The 25,593-nt window shown below is 39.9% G+C and overlaps 1 protein-coding gene across 1 annotated transcript; it reads left to right on the top strand.

Annotated features, from left to right (window-relative positions):
* The first annotated feature begins 221 nt into the window (after positions 1-221).
* RFESD (Rieske Fe-S domain containing) lies at positions 222-19,301 on the top strand. The gene is made up of 4 exons (XM_089679147.1): positions 222-255; positions 4,073-4,260; positions 4,362-4,396; positions 15,036-19,301. The coding sequence occupies exons 2-4, from the start codon at positions 4,083-4,085 to the stop codon at positions 15,309-15,311; spliced, it is 489 nt and encodes a 162-aa protein (XP_089535273.1). The 5' UTR covers positions 222-255; positions 4,073-4,082; the 3' UTR covers positions 15,312-19,301.
* The last annotated feature ends 6,292 nt before the right edge of the window (positions 19,302-25,593 follow it).

Below are 25,593 nucleotides of genomic sequence, written 5' to 3'. Positions count from 1 at the left end.
GCCAAGCAATGCCAAGCAATTTCCCAAAATATACGAATGAGAGGTAAAAGCACATTCTGGTTCTGTAATTTATCTCTACCAAGATCCAGCATTTTGTGAAAGCTGTCCAGCAAGCAAAAAAAATGCAGATTTCAGAGCCCTGCCCATGTTATCAGATAGGAGGAGTGAAACGTAGCAAGGGACACGCTGTGCTGCTTCTAACACTTTCTTAGAAAGGGGCAAGGGACAAGGAACAGTCATCAGGACTTTTGTAAGGTACTGTACTGAAACTACACTTTTTTTAATATCAATGCATTTACAGTGCTCATAATAAAGCCCTGCATGCAGATTTAAAGCAGTTTTAAGCCCAAATCCAAAAATATAACATATTTTAACTGTTCAGTCATTAGATGTGGTGGCTGCATTCATTTTTTAGGCTTTTTTTCCTTTGCTTTCACCTGGTGATCTAGCCAGTAACCCACTTCCTGTATTAGAGTGCCCCCATTCTGGATGAAGGAGCATAGGGGGCACCTTTGAAGCTAAATTGAAGCCAAACTCCAGCTCACACTTTAGAATCAGTTACAGCAGACAGTTTTTCTCTTTTATATAAATCAATAAAAGCTGATCATTGTAAGCACTCCTGTCAGTGTTAAACGATTTGTCTCATCCCTGCTGAACCAACCAAATTTCAATCCACGTATGACCAGCTTAGGTCTGTTGCTTTTAAAAAAGAACAAGCTCTCTTCCAGATGTATCAGTTTATAGGGATGTGACATGTATGAGCACCCTGGTTGTACAGAAGTTGATCCACCAGCCTGTCAAGTTTTTTTCTAATTGATCAGTGCCTCTGGCTATAGCTGGCAGCACTTCTCATTGTATTCTGATGGTGGGGAAGGATACACAGTGGGAGCACAGTAGGAGTGGTTCCCCCATCCACCTCAAATGTGTGGATGTGGGAATCAGATCATTTTTTTTTCTCGCTCAATCCATTGGTTGAACAAAAAATGGTTAATATATGGGCTGCAATATAATAAATGTTTGATTTTGGGTTCAATACTGCTTTGAAGCAAAATGAATGCATTTAATAAATATTAAAATAATACTTTTTGTTTATATTGTAATTCTATAGCTTACCCTAGGAATATATTTTTGATATAACTGAAATAGGAAATGTCAGTATTGCACAACAGTGGCAAATCAAAGCACTATTTCTTTTCATTACCACTGTGCTAGTGCAGTTTCAACTCCTTTACTGTCTTTTTGTTTTGTGGACACATAGTAAAATGCATTTCTTTACACAAAATGCATCTCAACACCCCCCCCCCCCCAGTGACAGTGATATGGATTCTGAAAGCAGAGACCCTTTAGAATAAAATGGTGGCAAAATCTAAGTAATAAACTTGTGTCAATAAAACAGATACTAAATACTTCTGGACCTGTGAACAACAAAAAGCTAGTACCCAAAATTGTCCAAAGGTGACAATTGAAAAGCCTTTTTACAGGTCATTAATTTAAAGCTACCTATGAATGATGGTGATAGAACTATTCTTGCCACTCCCATAAGTGTATGCATGTACACCAGCGTGTTTGTTTGAATTCATGTGTACGGGGCGGTATTTAGAATTTTTTTTTTTTAAATAAAAGTTTGACTTTTAAAACGTATTACATTTACTTTACTGCTATCATTTGTTTTTGGTGCACACATACTAAAATGCATTTCTTTACACAAAGTGCATCTCACCCCCCCAAAAAATATGGATTCTGAAAGTGGAGACCCTTTAAACCTAAAATTGTCCAATGGTGACACTTGAAAAGTCTTTTTGCAGGTCATCAATTTCAAGCTACCTATGAATGATGGTGACAGAACTAGCAGAACTATTCTTGTCACTCCCATATGTGTATGCATGTACACCAGCCTTGCGTGTTTATGTTTGGATTCACGTGTACACGGGGGGAAGGGGGGGCAGTATTTAGATTTTTTTTTTTAAATAAAAGTTTGATTTTTAAAACTTTTTTCTTTTACTTTACTGCTACCACAAGGGTGCTGTTAAGCCTTCCCTCTTGCCTAAAATGTTTGTGTATGTTTGGGGAATGGATCAGGTGGGTGGGGTTGCACCTTTCTATACTGTACATGTAGGAGTGACTATCCCTAGGTAAAATAACTCATGTCAAATGTTTTGGAACAGAGAGGGTGAAAACCTATTGGTGGCACAGGATATTAGGGAGATATCTGTCAACACTTTGATGATTTATGTTAAAATAATTCATTTAAAAAATACAAAAATATTTACATGTTAATAGCAATGCCCAGAATACTATAAAATAAATAATCACACCCAAACATATCTGTCTATTCTCTCCATGGACTAGATGAACTAGACAGATGATATTACACTGATGCAGAGTTCCATATATTTATCCTACGTTCATGCTAAAGTTTACAATCACATCAAAGCTCAGTATGACATACTGAAGCAGCTCCTAAGGTCCTATCACACTGGCATTCTGCTTTTTGCATCAGTTCAGTCACGTTTTTTCCATGAAAAAACGGATCAGTTTACATCAGTTTACATCTGTTTTTCATCAGTTTACATGCATTTTTTTACATCCTTTACCAATCCAAAAATGGACCATATATCCATTTACATCACTTTTTCATCCGTTTACATCCATATTTTGTCCATTTTTTTCCGTAAGAAAAATAGGGTTTCCAGAAAAACAGATGATAATGGATGCGGACATTAACAGATATAAACAGATGATCATCCGTTTACATACTCTAGTCCATAGAAATACATGGGTGTTCATTTTTCATCCGTAAACGAACATATGAAAAACAGACCTTGTGAAAGGTATTTTTTTCTTCTTCTTTGTACAATCCGGGAAAGAGATCTCTCTTATTCTACTCCCTGAATTGGTGTTTCCTTTATCTCACCTGTAAATATAAGAGCCAATTGTGGTTCTATTAACCGCTTCCGTGCTGCCCTATAGCAGAAATACTGCTATAGATACGTGATTTTGCACTTCCGGGTAGGAGGCACACGTGCACCCTACCCGCGCCGTCATTCCCCGCCGGCACCTGGCAATCTCCGAGTATTACCGACTGGGGAAAGAACTATATGTAAACAATACAAATCTCTCCCTTGTCAGCTCCTGCACACTGCTTTGTATGGCTCTGCATAGCAGTGTGCTTACAATGAAACACACACACAACCCACATAGTAAAACAGCGCACAGCACATAGATAAACCTTTGCTCGCCCCAGATGTTAACCCCTTCCTGCCCAGTGTCATTAATACAGTGTCAGTGCTTTTTATTAGCATAGATCACTGTATTGGTGTCACTGGGGATGTCAGTGACACCAAATCAGTTACCCTCAGTTTCAGAATGCCTGCTGCAATCCCTCTATAAGACGCTGATCACCGCCATTACTAGTATACAGTATATACCGCCATTTGTAAACACTATAACTTTTACGTAAACCAATTAATTTACACATAGCAGAATACATTTTGGCCTAAATTTATAATGAAATGTAATTTTTTAAAAAAATTTTAAAAACATTTTTTAATAGCAAAAAGTAAAAAATATAGTTTTTTTTTTAAATTGTCGCACAGGCGATCAAATATCACTGAAAGAAAAGCTCTATTTGTGGGAATAAAATGACGTAAATTTCATTTGGGTGCAGCGTTGCATTACCACGCAATTGTCAGATAAACGAATGCAGCGCCGTATCACAAAAAATGGCCTGGTCAGGAAGGGGGGTAAATCCTCTGGAGGGCAAGTGGTTAATATGAGTGCAGCCTCTGATTCTTTATGGCTGACAGCCAGGACAGATGTAAATTAAAGGAAGACTCCATAAGGTTGTCTGGTGGCACCTGATTAGAATGAACTGCGAAATTTGATGTGCAGCCAGGGACTCATGTGCTAGATTGCAACATATGTGAAAATATATCTTGACAGATATCTTGTCTTTTTTAACACGTTAATGTAAGGTCAATGCTACTCATAATATAAAAAAGTACATTTATTAGTTGTCTGATTTTAGCATTTTTTTTACATGTCTATTTTGCTGATATTTTTCTTGTTACAGCTTAAAAGAAATGGGACAGCAGCAATCAGCAAATGTACAGTCAGAGGAGATTGATGAGGCTGCTGTATTGGTGGCACAAGTAGAAGACTTCAAGACATCTAAGACACTAAGAACCACAGTGAATGATAGAGAAATTGTGGTATTTCATCACTTGGGGAAATACCACGCCTTAGATCTCCGCTGTTATCGTAAGCAATATATATACTTAATATACATATGTACTCACACATACAAAGTCACTCTCATTGAATATCAAGTATGACTTTAATATGTCTTTTGTGTTTTGCAGATTCAGGAGGGCCATTACACCTTGGAGAGATTGAGGTATGTCCCTTCCTTAAAACACTATAGGCTAAATTTACAAAGCTTTACACAAGGATAGGCATTTTCAAATCTCATTGGATTCAGTTGAAAATAACTTACTTCTATGAAAATACGAATCCATATCCAATGTTTTAGCTCTGTGAAATGTACCTTATTAATTTTTTTAAATCTGTAGCTTCATATATTTTGCCACAGGCATCAAATGTCAGTTGGACATGAAGACACAATCTGATTATTCATAGATCTTTCTTTCCATTGATATTTGCAATTTGCATTTGTATGTGAATAGAGGAGGGCACCTGCTTATCTTTGTGGAATGGGGATGTCTCCTGGTGTCCAAAGATTATGGGTTTTATATCTCCACACAGAGATGACCATCTCCTGTTTGTGACCAACTTAAAGCAGAGCTCCACCCAAAAAGGGAAGTTATGCTTTAAGCCTTTGTCCCCCGCTATTCATTAAGGATTGGCACCTTTGGGGAGTGAGTACCCTAATTTGCCAGGTACGCGCTCCCACTTCCGCTGCGATCGGCTAGGTGATCGGAAGTGGAAGTTGTTCTCCCCCCTCCCTCCCTGTAGTCTTCTGGGACACGTGACAGGTCCCAGAAGACTACAGGACTATTCAAAACGTTTCTCGCGCATGGCTAATGGGCACCTGGCTGTGGAGCCTCAAGCTGTCACAGCCAGGTGCCCAAACTGAAGATGCCAGTGAAATCAGCTGTGGTGAGGACACCGCTGGACTGAGGGACAGGTAAGTGTCTGTATTTTAAAAGTCAGCAGCTACAGTTTTTGTAGATGCTGACTTTTTTAGTTTTTTTTTTTAGGTGGAACTCCACTTTAAGAATGTGGCATAATGCTAATGTTCGTACATTATAATGCTGTAGATCACCATTCATATCGTAATTATATAGTTTACATGAGTTAGATTTGAAAACAATGAAAATGCTACTTCAAGCTTAAAGCAGTATTAAACCCAAAAGCAAACATTTATTATATTACAGCTTATCAATGCTAGCCATACACTAGTCGAAAACTTGGTTGGATGTGTTTTCAAAAAATGAACACACGGTGGTGAGAGCAAATGATATTGACATTATGTAATGACCGAATTACGAACAATACATCGTTCAATAGACATAAACAAATCAGATTTTTGTCCGTTTTTTGCTTCTGGGTCACATATGCACAGAACCAACAGTTCGATTTTTTGTGAGAAACACATTATTATTTCAATTTATCGTCTGTTTAGCATATTTTTTCCAAACTATTCCTTCGATACTTTGGCTCAAAAACATCACTGCTGATTTTTGATTTGTGCCCACTTGCCCTCCAGAGGATTTACCCCCCATCCCAATACATATAAATTAATTATTTTACGTGAAAAATAGTGTCTACAAATGGCAGAATATATACTGGAATTTTTATTTTATATTTTTTTTATACTAGTAATGGCAGTGATCAGCGACTTATAGTGTGATTGTGGGACTATGGCATGCATTCTGATGCTGGGTGGGAACTGACTAACTGCCACTGACATCCCCAGTGACGCTAATACAGTGATCATTGCTAATAAAAAGCAATGACACTGTACTAATGATACTGGGCAGGAAGGGGTTAACATCTGGGACTATCAAAGGGTTAACTGTGTGCTCGGTATGTTTTATATTATGTGCTTTGTGTGTTTTACTACGGAGACATGCTGCTTTGTATTTCTCTGCTGTGCAGAGAAATACAAAGCAGCATGTCCTTGCTGGCAGGAGAGACCTGTGTTGTTTACACACAGGTCTCCCCCCTGTCAATTTTACCCGACGATCGTGAACCCGGTGATTTACATCCCTAGACGCCCCCTACCCAGAAATGCAAATCATGTATATATAAGTGATTTTGCGCAGCCCTGTAGCAGTATTTCTACTATAGGGCAGTGGGCAAGTGGTTAACTGGATGCAAAACAAATGAACTGTCTAAATTACACATTTTTGAGCTTTTTTTCATCTAGTGTATGGCCACCATTAGATGTGATGGCTGTATTAGTTTTTTGTTTTGCTTTTCTTCTATTTTCATCTAATGATCCAGCCAGCAACAGCTTTCCAAAGGCGGGGAGAATAAAAGAATCAGCTTTTATTTACTTACATAAAACCTTTATCCCAAAAGAAAAAAAATGTTTGCTGTATTTTATTATAAAGTGTTAGCTGGAGTTTGGCTTCAATTTGTTATTTGTATTCAAATCTACTAAAATCTGATCCATTGGAATATTTTCCATCAATCACTGGCCACAGCCAATCAGCTGCAGCTGCTGATCAGTATATTTTAATAGCGACAGGTGCTTCTGTCAGGCGGGGGAGAGTCCCCCATCCACTTTATTCAAGTGGATGGAGGAATCTTTTCCCACTGGATGAACGAGAAAAAAAAACTGTACTCAGCCAGCTTAAGGTAGTGAAAGAGTAAATCTGAGGGGAAGCTCTGTAATGTGGGGAAGCTATGTTGCTTTCTATCATCCAATCATGTGCAAGCAAAAATGCTGTCTTTTATTTTCGTGGCATGTGATTGGGTATTCTTTGCAAAGTAAAGCTTTATCTCATTTGCAAAGCTCTGGAGCAAGTGCACTTGTAGTGCACGGTATAATGGCCTTTAGTAAATCAACTCCAATGTAGAAACCAATAACAATTATACAGACTTGGTTGTCACAGGTTATTGCACTTTGAAAATTGATATTTGCTTTAATAATCAACCTATATAGCTTTAAAGAGACCATTTATTTCATTAATAATTTTCCCATATGTCCATTTGCATTCATAACAAGCCTTCTAACTTTTCCCAGTGTTCCAGTGGTGGATGAAATCAGGGGAAAAGACACCACATTTAGAGGCTTGGAGGATTGGTGCTGCCCCCTTTGACTTTGCTGTTCTAGTCTTTGCCCTTATGGTAAATAGGGGTCAGTATATTTTTGGTAAGTATCATTAACACTGCCTCTTTCAAGCCCAATTCTAGCCAAAATATTTTCATTTTGAATAGAACATGGTACGATTGGAACCTCTGTTTAGTTTTCATTGCAGTCTGTGTTCCTACTGGGGAGATATGCCTTAGCTTCAAAAAGAGATGGTAAATCTTTCCATCTGCAAAATAGACTGTTAGATTGTAAGCTCCAAGGAGCAGGGGCCTCCTAACCCTCTTGTATTGAACTATATTGTTGCTGTATTGTCTCCCATTATATTGTAAAGCGCTGAGCAAACTGTTGGCGCTATATAAATACTGTATAATAATAATAATAGACTGCAAAAATGTAAAGCAGTTAAATAAGGAAGGGTTAGATCCTATGACAGGTTATTATAACATTGTCTTTCTACTCCAGTGACAACCACTCCCATCATTTCCTGTGCTGTTGTCACAGAGGCAAAAAAACCCCCCAAAAAACAAAAACAAAATAACACAGTTTCAATAATTTGCATTAAAAATAGAAGTTTTAGGTACATACATATGTTAAAATAGGCAAATATGTACACTATATTTAATAGTGGATGAAGCGCTCAGCCATGAGGGTAATGAACTAATTAAACTAAATAGATAAATAAAAATAAATACATAATAAATAATATATATATATATATATATTTATAATAAAGTGACCAGTGCTCCAAATAAATGTGCAAACAAGAATTACTAAAAATATATAAAAATTCCAATATATAAATATTTATAAAGTGAAGGTGACAGGTGCTTCAAATCAATCAATGTGTAAAACCAAAGCAAACGACCAGTTACACATTGATTGATTTGAAGCACCAGTCACCTTCACTTTATAAATATTTATGTATTGGAATTTTTATATATTTTTATTAATTCTTGTTTGCACATTTATTTGGAGCACTGGTCACTTTATTATATATATATTATTTATTATGTATTTATTTTTATTTATCTATTTAGTTTAATTAGTTCATTACCCTCATGGCTGAGCGCTTCATCCACTATTAGATATTTCTTTCATCCCGAGGTATAGGGTATAGATCAGGGGTGGGCAACTGTGGCCCTCCAGCTGTTGGTGAACTACAAGTCCCATCATGCCTCTGCCTTTGGGAGTCATGCTTGTAACTGTCAGTTTTGCAATGCCTCATGGGACTTGTAGTTCTACAACAGCTGGAGGGCCACAGTTGCCCACCCCTGGTATAGATGATAGCTGCTGGTCTTGTTTAGTTACTCTGTGGAGCGCAGGAGGACATCCCTATAATGTACACTATATTGCCAAAAGTATTGGGATGCCTGCCTTTACACACACATGTACAGTGGGGCAAAAAAGTATTTAGTCAGCCACCAATTGTGCAAGTTCTCCCACTTACAAAGATGAGAGAGGCCTGTAATTGGCATCATAGGTAGACCTCAACTATGAGAGACAGAATGAGAAAAAAAATCCAGACAATCACATTGGCTGATTTGGAAATAATTTATTTGCAAATTATGGTGGAAAATAAGTATTTGGTCACCTACAAACAAGCAAGATTTCTGGCTCTCACAGACCTGTACCTTCTTCTTTAAGAGGCTCCTCTGTCCTGCACTCATTACCTGTATCAATGGCACCTGTGTGAACTTGTTATCAGTATAAAAGACACCTGTCCACAACCTCAAACAGTCACAGTCCAAACTCCACTATAGTGACGACCAAAGAGCTGTCGAAGGACACCAGAAACAAAATTGTAGACCTGCACCAGGCTGGGAAGACTTAATCTGCAATAGGCAAGCAGCTTGGTGTGAACAAATCAACTGTGGGAGCAATAATTAGAAAATGGAAGTCATACAAGACCACTGATAATCTCCCTCGATCTGGGGCTCCACGCAAGATCTCACCCCGTGGCGTCAAAATGATCACAAGAACGGTGAGCAAAAATCCCAGGACCACACAGGGGGACCTAGTGAATGACCTGCAGAGAGCTGGGACCAACGTAACAAAAGCTACCATCAGTAACACACTACGCCGCCAGGGACTCAGATCCTGCAGTGCCAGACGTGTCCCCCTGCTTAAGCCAGTACATGTCCGGGCCCAGCGACAGCCCCAAAACATCACTGCTCTAGAGGAGATCTGCATGGAGGAATGGGCCAACATACCAATAACAGTGTATGCCAACCTTGTGAAGACTTACAGGAAACGTTTGACCTCTGTCATTGCCAACAAAGGATATATAACAAAGTATTGAGATGAACTTTTGATATTGACAAAATACTTATTTTCCACCATAATTTGCAAATAAATTCTTTCCAAATCAGCCAATGTGATTGTCTGGATTTGTTCTTATTTTGTCTCTCATAGTTGAGGTCTACCTATGATGCCAATTACAGGCCTCTCTCATCTTTTTAAGTGGGAGAACTTGCACAATTGGTGGCTGACTAAATAATTTTTTGCCCCACTGTACTTTAATGGCATCTCAGTCTTGGTCCGTAGGGTTCCATATTGAGTTAGCCCACCCATTGCAGCTATAACAGCTTCAACTCTTCTGGGAAGGCTATCCACAAAGTGTGTCTATGGGAATGTTTGACCATTCTTCCAGAGGTGCATTTGTGAGGTCAGGCACTGATATTGGATGAGAAGGCCTGGCTCGCAGTCTCTGCTCTAATTCATCCCAAAGGTGATCTGTCGGGTTGAAGTCAGGACTCTGTGCAGGCCAGTCAAGTTCGTTCCTCCACCCCAAACTTGCTCATCCATGTCTTTATGGACCTTGCTTTGTGCACTGGTGTGCAGTCATGTTGGAACAGGAAGGGGCCATCCCCAAACTGTTCCCACAAAGTTGGGAGCATGAAATTGTCCAAAATGTCTTGGTATGCTGAAACCTTAGGAGTTCCCTTTACTGGAACTAAAGGGCCAAGCCTAACTCCTGAGAGACAACTCCAAACCATAATCCACCAAACTTTACACTTGGCAGACATAGAAGCATGATTCATCACTCCAAAGAACACATCTCCACTACTCTAGAGTCCAGTGGCAGTGTGCTTTACACCACTGCATCTGATGCTTTGCATTGCACTTGGTGATGTAAGGCTTGGATGCAGCTGCTTGGCCATGGAAACCCATTCCATGAAGCTCTCTATGTACTGTGGTGCTAATCTAAAGGCCAAATGAAGTTTGGAGGTATTTAGCTATTGACTTTGAAGACAGTTGGTGACTTCTGCTCACTGTGCGTTTCAGCATGTGCTGACCCCACTCTGTCATTTTACGTGGCCTACCACTTCGTGGCTGAGTTGCTGTTGTTCTCAGTTGCTTCCGCTTTGTTACAATACCACTAACAGTGGACTGTGGAATATTTAGTAGCAAGGAAATTTCACGGATGGACTTATTACACAGGAGGCAACCTATCACGGTAGCACACTTGAATTCACTGAGCTCCTGAGAGCGACCCATTCTTTAGCAAATGTTTGTAGAAGCAGTCTGCATGCCTTGGGGCTTGATTTTATACACCTGTGGTCATGGAGGTGACTGGAACACCTGAATTGTATGTGTCAATGGGAGGCAGATGTTTATGTTCTGAGAGCACACTCAGTCTGCATTCCCAGCACAAAGACAGCTGTCAAAGGTAGCTCTTGGTCTGGAATGAAGATTGGTAGCCAGCGGCTATCATAATATATAGCACAGATTACTACAATGAGGTTGTAGGTTAGAGACTGGACAAATAAAGATTATGTATCATTTTCATGATATGTCTGCAATTATCCTAATATATTGATTGTCCTCTGTTTGAGAGATTGGAAACTTTTAAGGAGTGATCGCACAGCCTAACACATTTGTGAGATATCTTGTGATTTCACGTCACTTAGGAAATGCATGTGTTAAGGGTGGTGTTGTGGTAGAAAACCTAGCAGGAAGAACACACCATTTTATCTCCATGTGCAGGCTCCGGAGATGTTGATGTCATTTGTATTATCAATACCAGCATACATGACCTTATCCTGCCAAATACATGGGGGAACAGCTAGAACAGTGTGACATTTACTGCTAATGGCATGTGGATGTGCGGGTCAGATTTAAATAGCTTCAGAGTGGGAGAAGATTTGACTTGAGTTATTTAGCATTTAACTTTACAATATATTCGCTGCTATAGTGATTTAATGTAAGAGCCAACAATAACATTGAAAAAGAAAATTATTCTTTTCTACATAAAGACTGTGCAAACGTTTGGAACAAAGTAGCTGTATTCAGAGAAAGTAAAAGAACTTGTTTATAATACACAGTGGAGGAATGCTTATACACTGGAATATAAAGAAATGCAAGGTCATCAGTTTCAGATAACATCTCCTATAGTGCTTACTAGTAATGTTTACTAAACTCTACAAAACTTAACGTAAGACCTCAGCCAAATGTTTTTAGTTGTGGATTGAATGCATGAGTTAAAACCCTTGTTGCTGTGACCCTTTTGGGGACATCCTTGTTTTCTGTCTGTCCTGGGGACCACTGTCATGGATACAGTAAGTAAGGGAGAATCTTTTGTTTTACCTCTGGTACAGCAGTGGAAATTAAATCTTCCAATGAAGACACTCATTTCAATGATAACTGTGAAAGGTAGAGTTGGAAACTGATGAGACAGCGCTGCAACCACTGCTGCAATATACCAACAGCTCTGAAACCCGGTGCTCAGACTAAAAGTTCTCTGGGAACCTCACACAGTGTGTACACTGCAAAGGAAAGCTGGCACTTCAGATAACATTAGCAAGCAACTGTCCTTTTTTAAACAAAGTGAAAAAGCCATAAAAATGCCAATGTGTTTCGGCCAGGTTTTAATCAGGCGGACAACTGCTTACTGATGGACTTCCCAGTACCCAAGGGGCATTAGGTTCACACAACAGTATATAAAAGCTTAGTACTTTATTATATTCTTTATTTTAAAAAAATATAAATTAAATCAATATAACATTTACACCGAAAAAGTTCCTTTTTAGCCGCATTCATTTCCCCACTGCTGTAATCTAACTTGCAAGATCAGAATATAACTTTGTGGGAATACTTTTTTGAAAGAAGATGCTTTAAATCCTCTACAGGTTTCACTACACAGTCACTTCCTCAGGACAAATGAGCCTTAATTATCGATAACAGGATACAAATAGATATTAACCACAAAGGGAAGCCAACCAACAAGCAATGAAAACATTACAATAGGTCATGTGACAACCTGCTGGGCTGCATGCTCACCGTCTAGGTAAGATGGTGCCACCTAAAGCTGATGCTTTCTTATGTCACATGACCTATTGTAATGTTTATATTGCAAATATTAGGTGTCAGCACACTAGAGCTATGATTTATCTGATAGTCAGAGCAGCTAGAAACACTTTGCCCCCAGTTGAAAACCATGTAAATATATCAAACCAGCGCTCATAAACCCAAATGTCTCTTAAGTCAGTCCACGAAGTGTCTCCTCAGAATGTTCTTCAATAAATTTTATATTCAAAGAGGTGCCTCTATCTCAATTATGAAAGTCTTTTGCTCCCTTGAATTTTTGATGGGATTCCATTCGACAGGATGATCACTCTCGGAAAAAAAGAAAAACTACTCTATATAGTGCAGTATGTTTCTAAATGTGCTCAAAATCCCATTATAGGTGCTCACATTTGGGTAGATCAATCAAATGTGAACACCTTTAATGGGATTTTGAACACATTTATTTTAGAGTATCAACATACTGTACTGTATAGTTTTTCTGTTTTTCTGAGAGTGCTCACCCTGTCATTTGGAGTCCCATGAAAGGTTCAAGGGAGGTTGTTATGAATAAGCACATTTCCAAAGTGTGAAATGCGTCAACAGCCTGTCCTGTACTGCTCTCCTGTATGTGATGATAATAAAGACATCGTCTGGATTTAGTCTTGTGGTGGAGTGCAACCAATTATTCCACTGTCATCTAGTTCAGCAGTGGCGAACTGAGGCAGGCACCCTCACCCTCTATTAGCATATCTCATCTGAGCGATATACAAGCTCCATTTGGAAAAAGGTTCAAGGGAGCAGATAGGCATAGAGGCACCTCACTGAATATAAAAGCTATTGAAGACCATTCGGAGGGGACACTTCATGGATGGACTTAAGAGACATATGGGTTTATGAACGCTGGTTTGATATATTTACAATATATATAAATATATATATATATATTTATATATATTGCTTGTTGGTTTGATGCCCTTTGTGGTTAATATCTATTTGTATCCTGTTATAGATAATTAAGGCTCATTCCTCTTGAATAAGCAACTATGTTGTGAAACATGTAGAGGATTTACCGCATCTTCTTTCTCACAATTATTCCCACGTGGAAGTTATATTCTGATGTTGGATATTACATTACATTATTTGGGAAATTAATGCAGCTAAATAGGAACATTTTCAGTGTAAATGTTATACTGATGATTTTATTTATATTTTTTTTTAAATGATGATTATAATAAAAAACTAAACTTTTATATATACTATTGTGTGAACTTGATGTCCTTTGGGTTCCGAGAAAGTCCATTTTTTTCCCCTCTTTTTGCCATACAGTTATTGGATGATGGTGCCCCCCTAATTTTATCTTCAATATTTAATTAGACATTACTTGTTCATTAACCACTTGCTGATGTTCACTAGCTTTCCTTTGAAGTCCAAGGTTTGGGTTGCCCTTCACTTTGTGTCGCCTTCTGCTAAAATCCTGTTGTTTCCAATACATAAAGGTGAGGAGTGAGAACAATCAGCCCCAGTGGGAAGAAAGAATAAAAAAAAAATAGTCATCAGCTTTAAATCTTCCCCATGATATCAAAATTTAAAATAAAATGTATGCCTGATTTCTACTTTTAGTTACTCTGCTGAGTAACAACTATATCTCTTTTGCAACCTAAACATACACTGAAGCAAACAGCATCTAAATTAGTCCTTTCAGAGCATGTCTTTCATTTCAGAATTATTGCATTAACAGCATATCTCTGTTTTTTGCTTAGGAAGGACTTTAAAGTGTTACTAAACCCACAACAGTAAAATCAGTCTGTATATGCAGTAAAGCATGCTTGATATACTCACTGTGGAACCTAAGGGGTTAATCCTCTGCATTTTGTAAAAATGCTGTTTGATCCTGACTTCTCTGATCCTCCCCTTCTTCCAGAAAGAAAACTCCTCCTACAAGCTTTAACCAGTGCTCTGCTGAACACTGATAGAAGCCACAAGACTGCTATATGCTCCTGATGAGAAAATGTATTTAGCCGTGTATATTTGCTAAAATAATTGCATTTCCATGTAGTGTGTACTATGCAAGACCAGATAGAGTGAATGCAGGGTCCTGGGTTTAGTAACGCGTTAAATGATTTTTTGTCGCAGGGAAAATACTGCTTCCTTTACTAACACTCCAGTGCTCTGTGCTGGCAGAGCTGAGTAGCAGCCACCCTCAGCCCAGTACAAAGACATGTATTGTTGAGGATAGGAGAGGTGTGGCTGACTAGGCTTGCTAATGAGTGCTGATTACTGAGTACACATGGTCTTTGTGCTAACTGGACTGCACACTCATATTTACTTTCTGCAAAACAAAAAATAAGTGGAAGGAATACTCTGAAAATGGAGATTGACTCATGATCTATGCCTGCGGCTCCCAATTTGGCTTTAATAAATTAAACTATTTTTTAAGGATTGACATTGTGTCTCTGTTTGTTTGCAGGATTTGGATGGACGGGCGTGTGTAATTTGTCCTTGGCACAAATTTAAAATTGTTTTGGAAAGCGGTGAAGGCCTGTATCAAGGAGTTGACCCCCGCGAGACTAAAAGAACCAAAAAATGGTTCTCTAAAGGAGTGAAGCAGCGGACTCACAAAGTGACTGTCAGAAATGGTGGCGTCTATGTTACTCTATCAGACACTAGCACCATGTGGTGTGACTCTGATACCTATGCAAATGAGAAGTTTAATGACCAGCCTTGTCCAGATCCAGTAACATAAGCTTGTATTTACAACTGACATTTTTCTTATGTACAGTATTTTGTTTATCTTTGTGATCATTCATATTCAGATGTTCTAATCCGGTATATGTGCTGATATTTAGATGTTCATATCAGGGGCGGACTGACCATTTGGAAACTCGGGCACTGCCCGAGGGCCCGGGGTCAGTAGGGGGCCCCATGAGATACCCCTGGTAACTTTTTCATAGGCTTTTTTGAGTTTGGGCAAGGACACAGGGGCCCCATAATCCCCTATTGCCCGGGGGCCCCATGAGTTGTCAGTCCGCCCCTTGTTCATATGCATCATTCTATATATATAAATGCATAATACAATTTCATTCCAGGTTTGTTATTGTATCCTGATGTGTGCTGGTCACATACGATTTGCTGAGTTTCTAGTCTTACTTCCCTGACCTTTAGAAGTAAAATTGTCTTCTGACTGCTGAGCTTCATCTTCATTAGTTATTGACCCAAAAAAATATGCAGAAGATATTTAATACTTACCAATCCTGCTGCTCACACCTCTGATGCCTCTGTAATTGCTGATGAACTTATCTTACAAAAGAAACATTTCCAGGAGTGTAAAATTCCTGCTTCTCTCCCACCCCACTTCCCCCCCATGTTGTGGTTATGTTGAGGTTGTCTCCTACTGCCCTCTACAGCACTACTCTCTCCTTTCAATAATTTGTATGGTTTTTTTGACATTTTTAAATACAAGATACAATCTCGACCGCATTCTAATACAAAAACAGGATCATAACTTTGAACAGATGTTAACTGCGGTCTTATACAAATTAAGTATAATTAAAATGAATAACTTTCAAGATAACTTGTCAAAGGAGTAGAAATAAACATTCATTTTGTGTCGGTCGATTAAATGGTACATAAATAGCTGTCTGTACTTGAACAGCCGACAGCGGTAAAAAGGGTATATCATTTAAGATATACTGATATGTTAACAGTACAAGAGATGTATATAGCACCTCATGGTACATAGGGAATCCCTGTGGAGCAGCCACAGAACAAAAATCAAGATAAGAAAGGAAAAGGAAAAAGTGGAGACAGAATAGGGGGGAGGACATCGAAAATCTTTGAGATCAGTTTATGGGGTTGTGTGAGGCCATAGTGAGGAGCTGTTTGTTGAAATCTCCGGGTGGGCATATTGGATCCATGGAGTCCAGGTTTTAAGGAATCTCTTATGAGTGTCTGAAAGGATGTAGGACAGTTTTTTGTTTTGTTAGAAAAAAGTCAAGGCAGCGGTGAACTTCTGTAAAGGATACGAACTGCTGTTTCCAGGCTTTCGCTATGGTTTGTTTGGCCACCAATAGTACATGAGTGGCTAATTTAAATTGATGTTTAGACATGCCCGGAGGTTTTAAGTGTAAAAGAGTGTACCACAGGTCTCTTGGAAAGGGACAAGTGAATAATGATTGGAGTAGTTTGAGAACGTTTGACCAAAATCAGAAAAGCATAGGGCATGTCCACCGTATACTGTATGTAGAACGTCGGCCGTTACAGCCTCGGAAGCAAACATTAGGGACTGATGGGTGAAGAGATGCTAAGTGGGATGGGAGAAGATACTGTATTGCCAACGTTTTGAAGGCCATTTCCATAGCTAGGATATTGATGGAACATGATGTCAGAGTTGACCATATCTGTGACCAGCACTCATGGTCTTTAGTGTCCTTAAGGTCTCTTTCCCATCTGTGGGATGTGAAGAAACTGGTGTTCACCGAGGAATCCAAAAGTATATCTGGCTTTTACTGGGTGGAGCTTGCACCACCAGAGTGGATATATAGGATTCATAATCCTGCAAATAATGGAAATTGTGCTAATAATACGTTTCATAGCTGCTATTAAACATTCCATATCATTCATCCCATTAACCACTGCTATCCATTGACCAATTGACAATGGGTCTGTGTTCTTCCACTTTTGTGGAACACAAAGCTTAGCGGCGTTGAGCGAGAGGGGGGTGATTCTTGGGGCACACCTCCAGAGATGTATTGGTGAGTTTATGAATCAGCCATCGAATGTTCTCCCAAAAGGGTCATATGCAGGGGGTACAGCCAAAAGATATGTAGCAACGTGCCAGGTTCTTGTTGACAATGCCAGCATATCAGAGAAACAGTAGGATAGATCTTATGAAGAGTCCAGGAGTCCTTTACCAGCATGTCAACAGTTTATAACCTGCTTCTTGGTACCTGGTGGGAAGGGAAGATCAGTGGGCAAAGTAAAGAATCTGTTCTCTCTGCACAGGAGTCACACTCCCATTTTAGTAGGAAGGGGGCACAAATTCCACAAATGGTTTATTGTTTAAGGAGTAGGAGATATGTGAATGGGGAAATCCTGCCCCGATTCACTCTACTCAGTGTGATGGTGGTTAAAAAATGATGTGATTGCATAGCTCTCCACAAATCCAGTGAGTGGAAAATTATGTTCTGGATCTCTCGTATGGATCCCCATCGTCCTCTCAACAGGAAATGTTGAATCTAAAACTGATTGGTCAGGATAAAATCTTTAAATCTTGTGTCCTTTAAACCTGGGATAAATTCCTGGGCACCTATTAGCGGGGACTTAAGAGTGAGTGTCCGTAAAGGGGACCATAAGCAGCCCATTTTGGCCAAACCCAATATTATAGTACCTATCACAGGGTGCATTTTCACCTCCAGCAGTAGAGGTGTAGTAAGCCATGGGAGCATCTGTAATGGTAGAGGTGACATATCCTGCTCCAGACCTACCCAGTCCTTTTCTGACCCATATTTAATCTAATCTAAGGAATGGGACATATGAATCGCATAGCAAGGGGTTCAGAAAACCAAAACCCCCTCTCTCCTTAGGTAGGGCAACAAGCCAATATGAGATGTGCATTGTTTTATGGCCCAAGAGAAGATTCAGGAATTCTGCTTTGGTCGCATTATTATTATTATACAGTATTTATAAAGCGCCAATAGTTCGCTCAGCGCTGTACATTACAATGGGGGACAGAACAATAACAATGCAATACAATGCAAAACATGAGGGGATCGAGGGTCCTGCTCTTTCAAGCTTACAATCTAGGAGGGAGGGGATGGTGGCACAGGAGGAGAAAGCTGTGGGAGATGCAGTGGTAGGAAGAGTGGAGGAGGTTGGCAAGTTAGCAGGGGGTGGGGTAGGCTTCCCTGAAGAGTTGGGTTTTCAGGGTTGCATGGAGAAAAGAACGTGGAATAGCCAGTGGGAGGGTTTGTAAGAGTTATAGATTTCTTGGTAGGTCTGACATTTTCAGAATGCTGTTGAGCCCAAATCAGGTGAACGCCTGCTGGTACCATTGCTTCAGGTCTGTCCTAGTCCACATCAGCTTTGGGAGGAAGTTTTCTTTGAATATCTCTGACAGGGACGAGGTGTGATATATGCCCAAGTATTTAATTTTTTTCTGAGCCCAAGAGAAGAGGACGTTAGTTTGAATTTGGCACAGTGCCTCTGGAGCCAGATTGTAGGCAGTGGTTTCCTCCTTCTTTCCTGTAGGTGGCACTCAACCCGAGCGGTACCGCAGCCTGAAGTGGAAATCAGGGGAAACCTGGTTTCTCCATGGCTTCTGGGTCCCTGCAGGCAGTGTTTCGGTTGACTACACTGCATCCAGGTGACCCCTGGCAGCCATCTTGGGTCAACAGAGTCTTTAGAAGTTCCTGCCCTCAGGGTTTAGCACGCATTTGTGAAGAGGTGAGAGTAGGGAAAGCGCACCCATCTGTCACGGAAAGTGAGAGTTGCAGGGAAAGTTTCCTGATGAATAGGGACAGGCCAGTGACTGGCAACCCTTTTTGGAAGCCTCCATTTTTGGTCCAGACTGGCAAGGCCATATTCCATCCTATAAAGACAGAAGCTGTCAGTGCATCTTTACCTGCTGTATCTCTGCATTGAACTGAACTGTGAGTGTTACCCTAAGCCATGCTCTCCCGGTGGGGTTGTTTGTAGTTGTCATTCTCTGCAATACAAGTTCTGAGTTTACCTGTAACCAGACTCTGTGTCTTTACTGCTGCTGCACCAACCCACAAGGTTAATATTTAGGGCCTCTGACTCCTAGACATTGATTTTAAAATTTGATAGGTCCTCATATATTTATAATTTCCATAGAAGGTTGGAAATGGTTTTGCCTGGGCAGGTGACAAAAAGAGGTCATTGACATATGTGACTTTGTGTTGTTTAGTCTGTTTTGCTTGTGTCTTTTAGGTTACTTTGCAGTACAAGCCAAGGAAGCGATTAAAACTCTGTAGTGTAATAATGTGCTTTACTAAACAAAAAAAACTGCACATTCGACTGCAGGATACACAAATCACAGCATGGAAAGTATAAAAAATATGCCTACAACATGCACAAGCTCTTCCTAGCAAATAAGCATGTACAATATGTATGCAGTAAGTACACTAAAGAGCTACTCAGCTTGGGTGTTCCATTGATGGAATCTTCTTTATGGTTCTTTGAGTCCAACTGCTTCCTCATTCATCTGCAGAACAAGTGTGTCTTTCCCTGTCTCCAGAACAACTCTTCTCCAAAGTCCAGAACAACCCTCTCTTTGTCTAAGCACATGGCTCCAAAGTCCTAATCCCCTCCCCCATTTCTTGTTATGTCATAGACTTCACAAAAGCTAACTGAAAGGGTTAATTAGCATATTAATAGGGGAGGCTTAGTTTCTAAAATAGTAACTTAAAAAGCACATATCTAAACCAAAAAAAAATCACCACATATCCATAGCATCACATTCCACCTCTTGATATTTTATAGCATGATATGTGAAAAACTGGAAACTTTTCAATTCTCAGGAGCTTTTGAAGCCTTTTCCAGGAAAGGGTGACCCCCCCCCTCCATATTGTAAATGGGAGGAACAAATCCCTTTCGACCCCCGTATGTTCTGGGCAATCAAACTTTTGTCCCTGGATAAGCTGCAACATTCCTTTCAGCAGGGTTAGCAATGTTCTTGGCAGTTTGTGTAACATAAAAAGAAAGAGAGTTCCAGATGAAAGTCCATTGTCCTCCTGGTCATAAGGAAATGCTCAGATGAAAGTTCACACCAATCCAGCCACCATTGTGAAATCATCCTAATCTTCCTCAAGATCTCCTCTTCTCTTCTGGTCTGTTTCATCCCATCTGGCTTGGTCATCTGCTCTCCCTGCTCCACCTCTTTGATGTTTATTATCTTGAAAGAGTAAGAGACAAAGCAGATTATATGTTCCTTCCAACTTTGCCAAAAACACAGCTCACTGCTCACATTTCCCAATCTGCCCACTGTAAACTGCAAAACTACTAAAGAGTGCCCATTGCTGCCTTGTAACACTTTCATGTAAAGGCATAGATTTCCAGAGGAAAGAATAAACCTGCATCTCCCTCTGTGCTGTGCTGGGAACACTGACCTGCTGTTGTCCGATCTTCACAGCATGGTACTCTCTAGCAATGTGCCCCAGTCTATGACAACAAAAACACCTAATGTGACTGAATCTACCATTTCCAGCCACTTGCTTCCACTTATTAAGGAAAGCCAGCATAGGAATCCTATCTATTTCTCCTCTAGGAACCCCCACCTTAAGTAAATCAGTCCACATGCGTCTCCTGGAGACCATAGGCCTTGCCTTCCTTTCATCTGACTCAACTTGGCCATTTCTATTTTATTTGATATTTCTATTGATTAGATTCTCAGCTTTCCGCTTATGAGAAGTAACAGTGCACATGTTCTACTTCTACTTACAGGCCTTTGTCCTTTGGTACGGCATCATTAGGCTTGCTCATGAGGGCTCCACACCGCTCATTAAAATCTTTAGCTCTGCCTACAGTGGTTTGAATACAGTTTGAAGCCACTGCAGGTTTGAGTTCCCTGCTTTCTAAATCCTTTGCCTTGCTTGTAGTGTCTTCCAAACAGTTAGTCGCCACTGCAAGCTGCTCCTTCAGTAAGTCTCTTTCTACCTCTTTTTGGATTCAATATCTGAACCCAAAACTTTTAAGACTAAAATCTGAGAAAAAATCCTCACCCCAAGCTTTCTTCAAAGGAGAAGCATACCTAGAAAGCTCCCTTACAACAGACATCCACTGATGGTCTCTGGACCAGAAAGGCAGGGTGCATCAGATCCTCTAATTAAAACTGCTTTTCTCAATCCCCTTCATATAAACGAGCATTTAACCCTTGCAGTGGGGAGGTAGACCCACTGCATGGGGAGGATTTTTACTTCCCCTGGGGTTCAGCTTGAACTCCCATGTCCATATGTTATGTCATCAAAATGGCCAAAGATGCAAGACCCAAAGGAAACTGGTGAGAAAATGTCAGAGCTGGTGAGGGAGCTCACAGATGTCGCATCACTGGAGTGGAAGTGAGTATAGCTCCATTTTAAAACCAATAATTTGATTTAAAATAAAAACTGATCATTACTTTTCTGTATTGTTAAACTCAACCACTGATAATATCAGTGATACAAAAATAAAATATTCAGTGCAGGATTTAAATGTATTGCTGAAATGGAAATTTTTCTTTGTTTTTCTTTATCAGCATCAGACCCAAATCTTGACAATCTGAGCTGTCCTTTCACGTGGCTCTGCTATTGTTGATTTTGGCTTTACACTTGTTGTGCCAGATTACTGTACTATTAGCATTTCACTTTCCAGGTCACCGCTGTATTGTCACACAGCAGGCTGTGGCATTTAGCATCTTGTGTGTGCTGGCGTTAATGGACTTTAATAGCCTGCATTGAACGTAAGGGTAACAGTCTGTTTTTTCTCTAACATTAATATGCAGGAAAGGGAAAAATATACAATACTGCTACATGGAAACGTATAAGAACAAGAGACCCATCAAAGACTAGGGAGAATAACAGTCTACTTTTCTGACCGCCTCAATTCATCCCCTTGTAGCACCCAAAAATTATAGTCAAAGTCAAAACTTGCTAGGGGCTATACACCCAAACCTTTCAACTTTGGAGCAGCGCGTCCTGGCAAACAGTGGGCGTGGCTACTCTACGTTTATTACTAGGCATGGCCTCAAGGGAGATGGTTAAATAGAGTCAGACCCTATTTGTTGTATACAGTACACTGTAAACATATACCACAGTCATTATACCCATTAAAATAGTCACTATGCACAAAGGATTATTAAAAATAAATAAATAAAATTCTGACATTTACATGGCGCCAATGAAGCCAAGTCAGTAGTTTGTTTTTTTTCTTCAAATCAAAAGTACAGCATTATTGTACTGTATTAGCATTACATTTAAACACAACCTACCACCAATCACAAAACATCACTGCAAATGTTCCAGCCAATCAGAACACAGCAGAGATATAGACCTTCTGGGGAATGGAGAACTGAAAGTTTTCATGTCATTTTTGAGTCTGGTTATAGTTGGATCATTTTAATTTGATCAGCCAGCAGGTTGATAAAAAAAATAACAGATTCTCCCATCCACACGCTGTGCTATTGTATTCTGACAGCAGGAACTCTTCTGCTGTCATAATATACTGATCAGTGCTGCATCCCATTGGCTGCAGCGCTGATTGAAGGAAAATTTCCCAACATTTGAGGGAAGCTGATTGTTAGATCAACTTCTCGCAAGTTTAACTGGACAGTTTTCCATCTATGGCCAGCTTAACACAGATGATGTTTGATCAGCAGGTCATGTACTACTCTCACTTTTATAAAATAAGGCTTGGAGGCTAATAACAAGCTGTCAAAGAAGTGGGAGAGGGAGGAAGAATAGGAGATGATAGGCAAAGAACACGTTACAAAAAACAATGAAAAAACAACACTGCAAGCTTCTTGCTATGGGGGCACTCATGCAGGCTTGCTCCTGAGCTGCCTCTGTATGTCCATAAGACACACAGGGCAGGGATTTTCCCCGCCCCCGCTCCCTCCTCACAGGCTGTGATTGACAGCAATGGGAGCCAATGGCTTTCGTTGCTGTCCCTAAGCCAATGAGAAGTGAAAAAGTTGAGAGCCTCAAGATCGGGCTCAGTATGTACGGGGGGGGGGGTCGGTAGCTGTGCTCAGAAGGTTTTTTACCTTCATGCACAGAATCATGAAAGTAGAAAACCTTCTGTCTTTTAAACCACTTCAAAATATACCCCCTCTTCCCCAAATACACTTTAACTACTGTGTTGTCCCAAAGTACACAACTTGACCAGGTGGGATAATAAACAGTAAGATACAAAGAAAAAAATAGAAACAAACATTAACTGTGTTTACAGGTAGGGATGGGTGAATATGCCCAGATTCCCATGGTTTGTTGATACCAGAAACTAATAGGCTGATGTACAAAAAGATATGGCGAACTGGACATTGCCATGGAAAACATAAAAAAACAAAATTAATAACACCGTACTGTGGGCAGAGGGTACTTTTACAACAACTTCGAGGGAGATATAGAAAAAGCACCAATCCTTCAAACTACATGCTCCAATGGTCTGACACCTGTAAGGTCTTTTCCCTGGCTTCTTTTGAGTGCTGGTCTTCAGCCATCTTGGTCGGCTGGTGGGGGATGGCATGCATGCAAAGGAGTCATTCATCACGGCATGCTAGCACTGTGCCAGAAATTGTAAACAGGTTAGAGGATTGCGAACAGGCTTGTAAGTTTATTTTTTTGAAGAAGAGACTCTGCATGTCTACAAGAATATGCAAGGTTGGAGGGTGTTAAAATTAATTATTCCATTTAAAGTGCACTATGAGAGGCATCACCCCCAAATTAATAACCAAATATCAGAAAAAAACAAACAAATGGGACTTTAATTATGCCTCTAATAGTGAAAACAACACACCATTAAAATTGATAAAAAAAGCCCATAAAGCATTTAAAAACAGTATGCATTAAAATACAGTGAACTATATAGAACTTAGTGAAAAGCACAATGATGTCAATGTACTGGTTTCTACTGGTCTACACATTTTGCGGGCTTATCCGCTTCATCAAGACTCTTAGAGATCTATAAATCTGTTCATATTGCTTTATGAAGATGTGCATTGGACTGTGAAAAGACACAAAATTAAATGTAAAGAAATCACAGCAATAATAATATACCTTAAATAGAGGTAATTGCGAGCGCAAAAAACAATGTAAGCAGCCAGCATAGAAAAAGTAAACCTCTGCACCTCTAAAAGACAGTATATAGTGATAAATATGCAGCGCTAAATATTAACACAAAATGCACAATAATAATAAATATAAATGCAAATGCAAGGTGAGCGCTGCTGAGGCGCACAAATAGTGAAGTGATAATAACGTCTTATGATGATGCTTCAATATGACAAAAGCAAAAAGTTGGGTGACAAATGTGGATAGTTCATTCAATCAAATGTAACATTTGTCAATCAAATGTCCAGGTGTTAAAGTGGTGTGTGCTCCGTGCTGGTAACTCCATTGAGCCTGATGACCCCGCAGCCCTAGACCAGACCCAGATGACCCCTTAATGGATACAACTTTATTGTGCATTTATTGTGCATTTTATGTGCTTCTGGTAAGTGCATAGTTTTACTGGTTCTCGTCACTTGGAGTTACCAGCACGGATCACAGACCACTTTAACACTTGGACCTACGTTACATTTGATTGAATGAACTATCCACATTTGTCACCCAACTTTTTGCTTTTGTCATATTGAAGCGTCATCATAAGACGTTAATATCACTTCACTATTTATGTGCCTCAGCAGCGCTCACCTTGCATTTGCATTTATATTTATTAATATTATTGTGAATTTTGTGTTAATATTTAGCACTGCATATTTATCACTAAATAATAATATACCTGTTACATATATTGTGTAATACATGACAGTGTAATTATGTCCTTTAAAACGCAATTCTGCCCCACTATGTGACCCTTTATTGATGAGACAGCCCATGTCAATTTACAAATGAATTTATTATTACTCCGTACTCACCTATACTTCCTCCCTCCATGCTGCCAAGCAAGCCTACTTTGTAACCCTCATCAATACCCTCTCCTTCAGTACTCGCCGGCTCTTCTCTACTTTTAACTCTCTACTCTCTCCGCCCCCACCTCCACCCAGTACCTCACTCACTGCCTACGAGATTGCTAACCACTTCTAAAGCAAGATCGACGCAATTTGTAGGGACATCGCCACTGCTCAGACTTCTGCCCCACCTAGCATCCCTTACACGAAAACCCCCTCAACACTCCACTCCTTCGACCTTGCCACTGCCCAGACCTCCACCCCACCTAACATTCCTCACACTAAAACCCCCTCAACAGTCCACTCCTTCGACCTTGCTACCACTGAAGAGGTCACTAAGGTCTTCTCTGAAGCTCGCCTTACC

The sequence above is a fragment of the Staurois parvus genome, unplaced genomic scaffold (genome assembly GCF_062004578.1).
Source record: "Staurois parvus isolate SC_StPar_1 unplaced genomic scaffold, SC_StPar_1.0 ptg000218l, whole genome shotgun sequence".
NCBI classification, from domain to species: Eukaryota; Metazoa; Chordata; class Amphibia; order Anura; family Ranidae; genus Staurois; species Staurois parvus.
The sequence above is the reverse complement of the archived record's forward strand: the minus strand, read 5'-3'. Positions and strand labels throughout refer to the sequence as shown.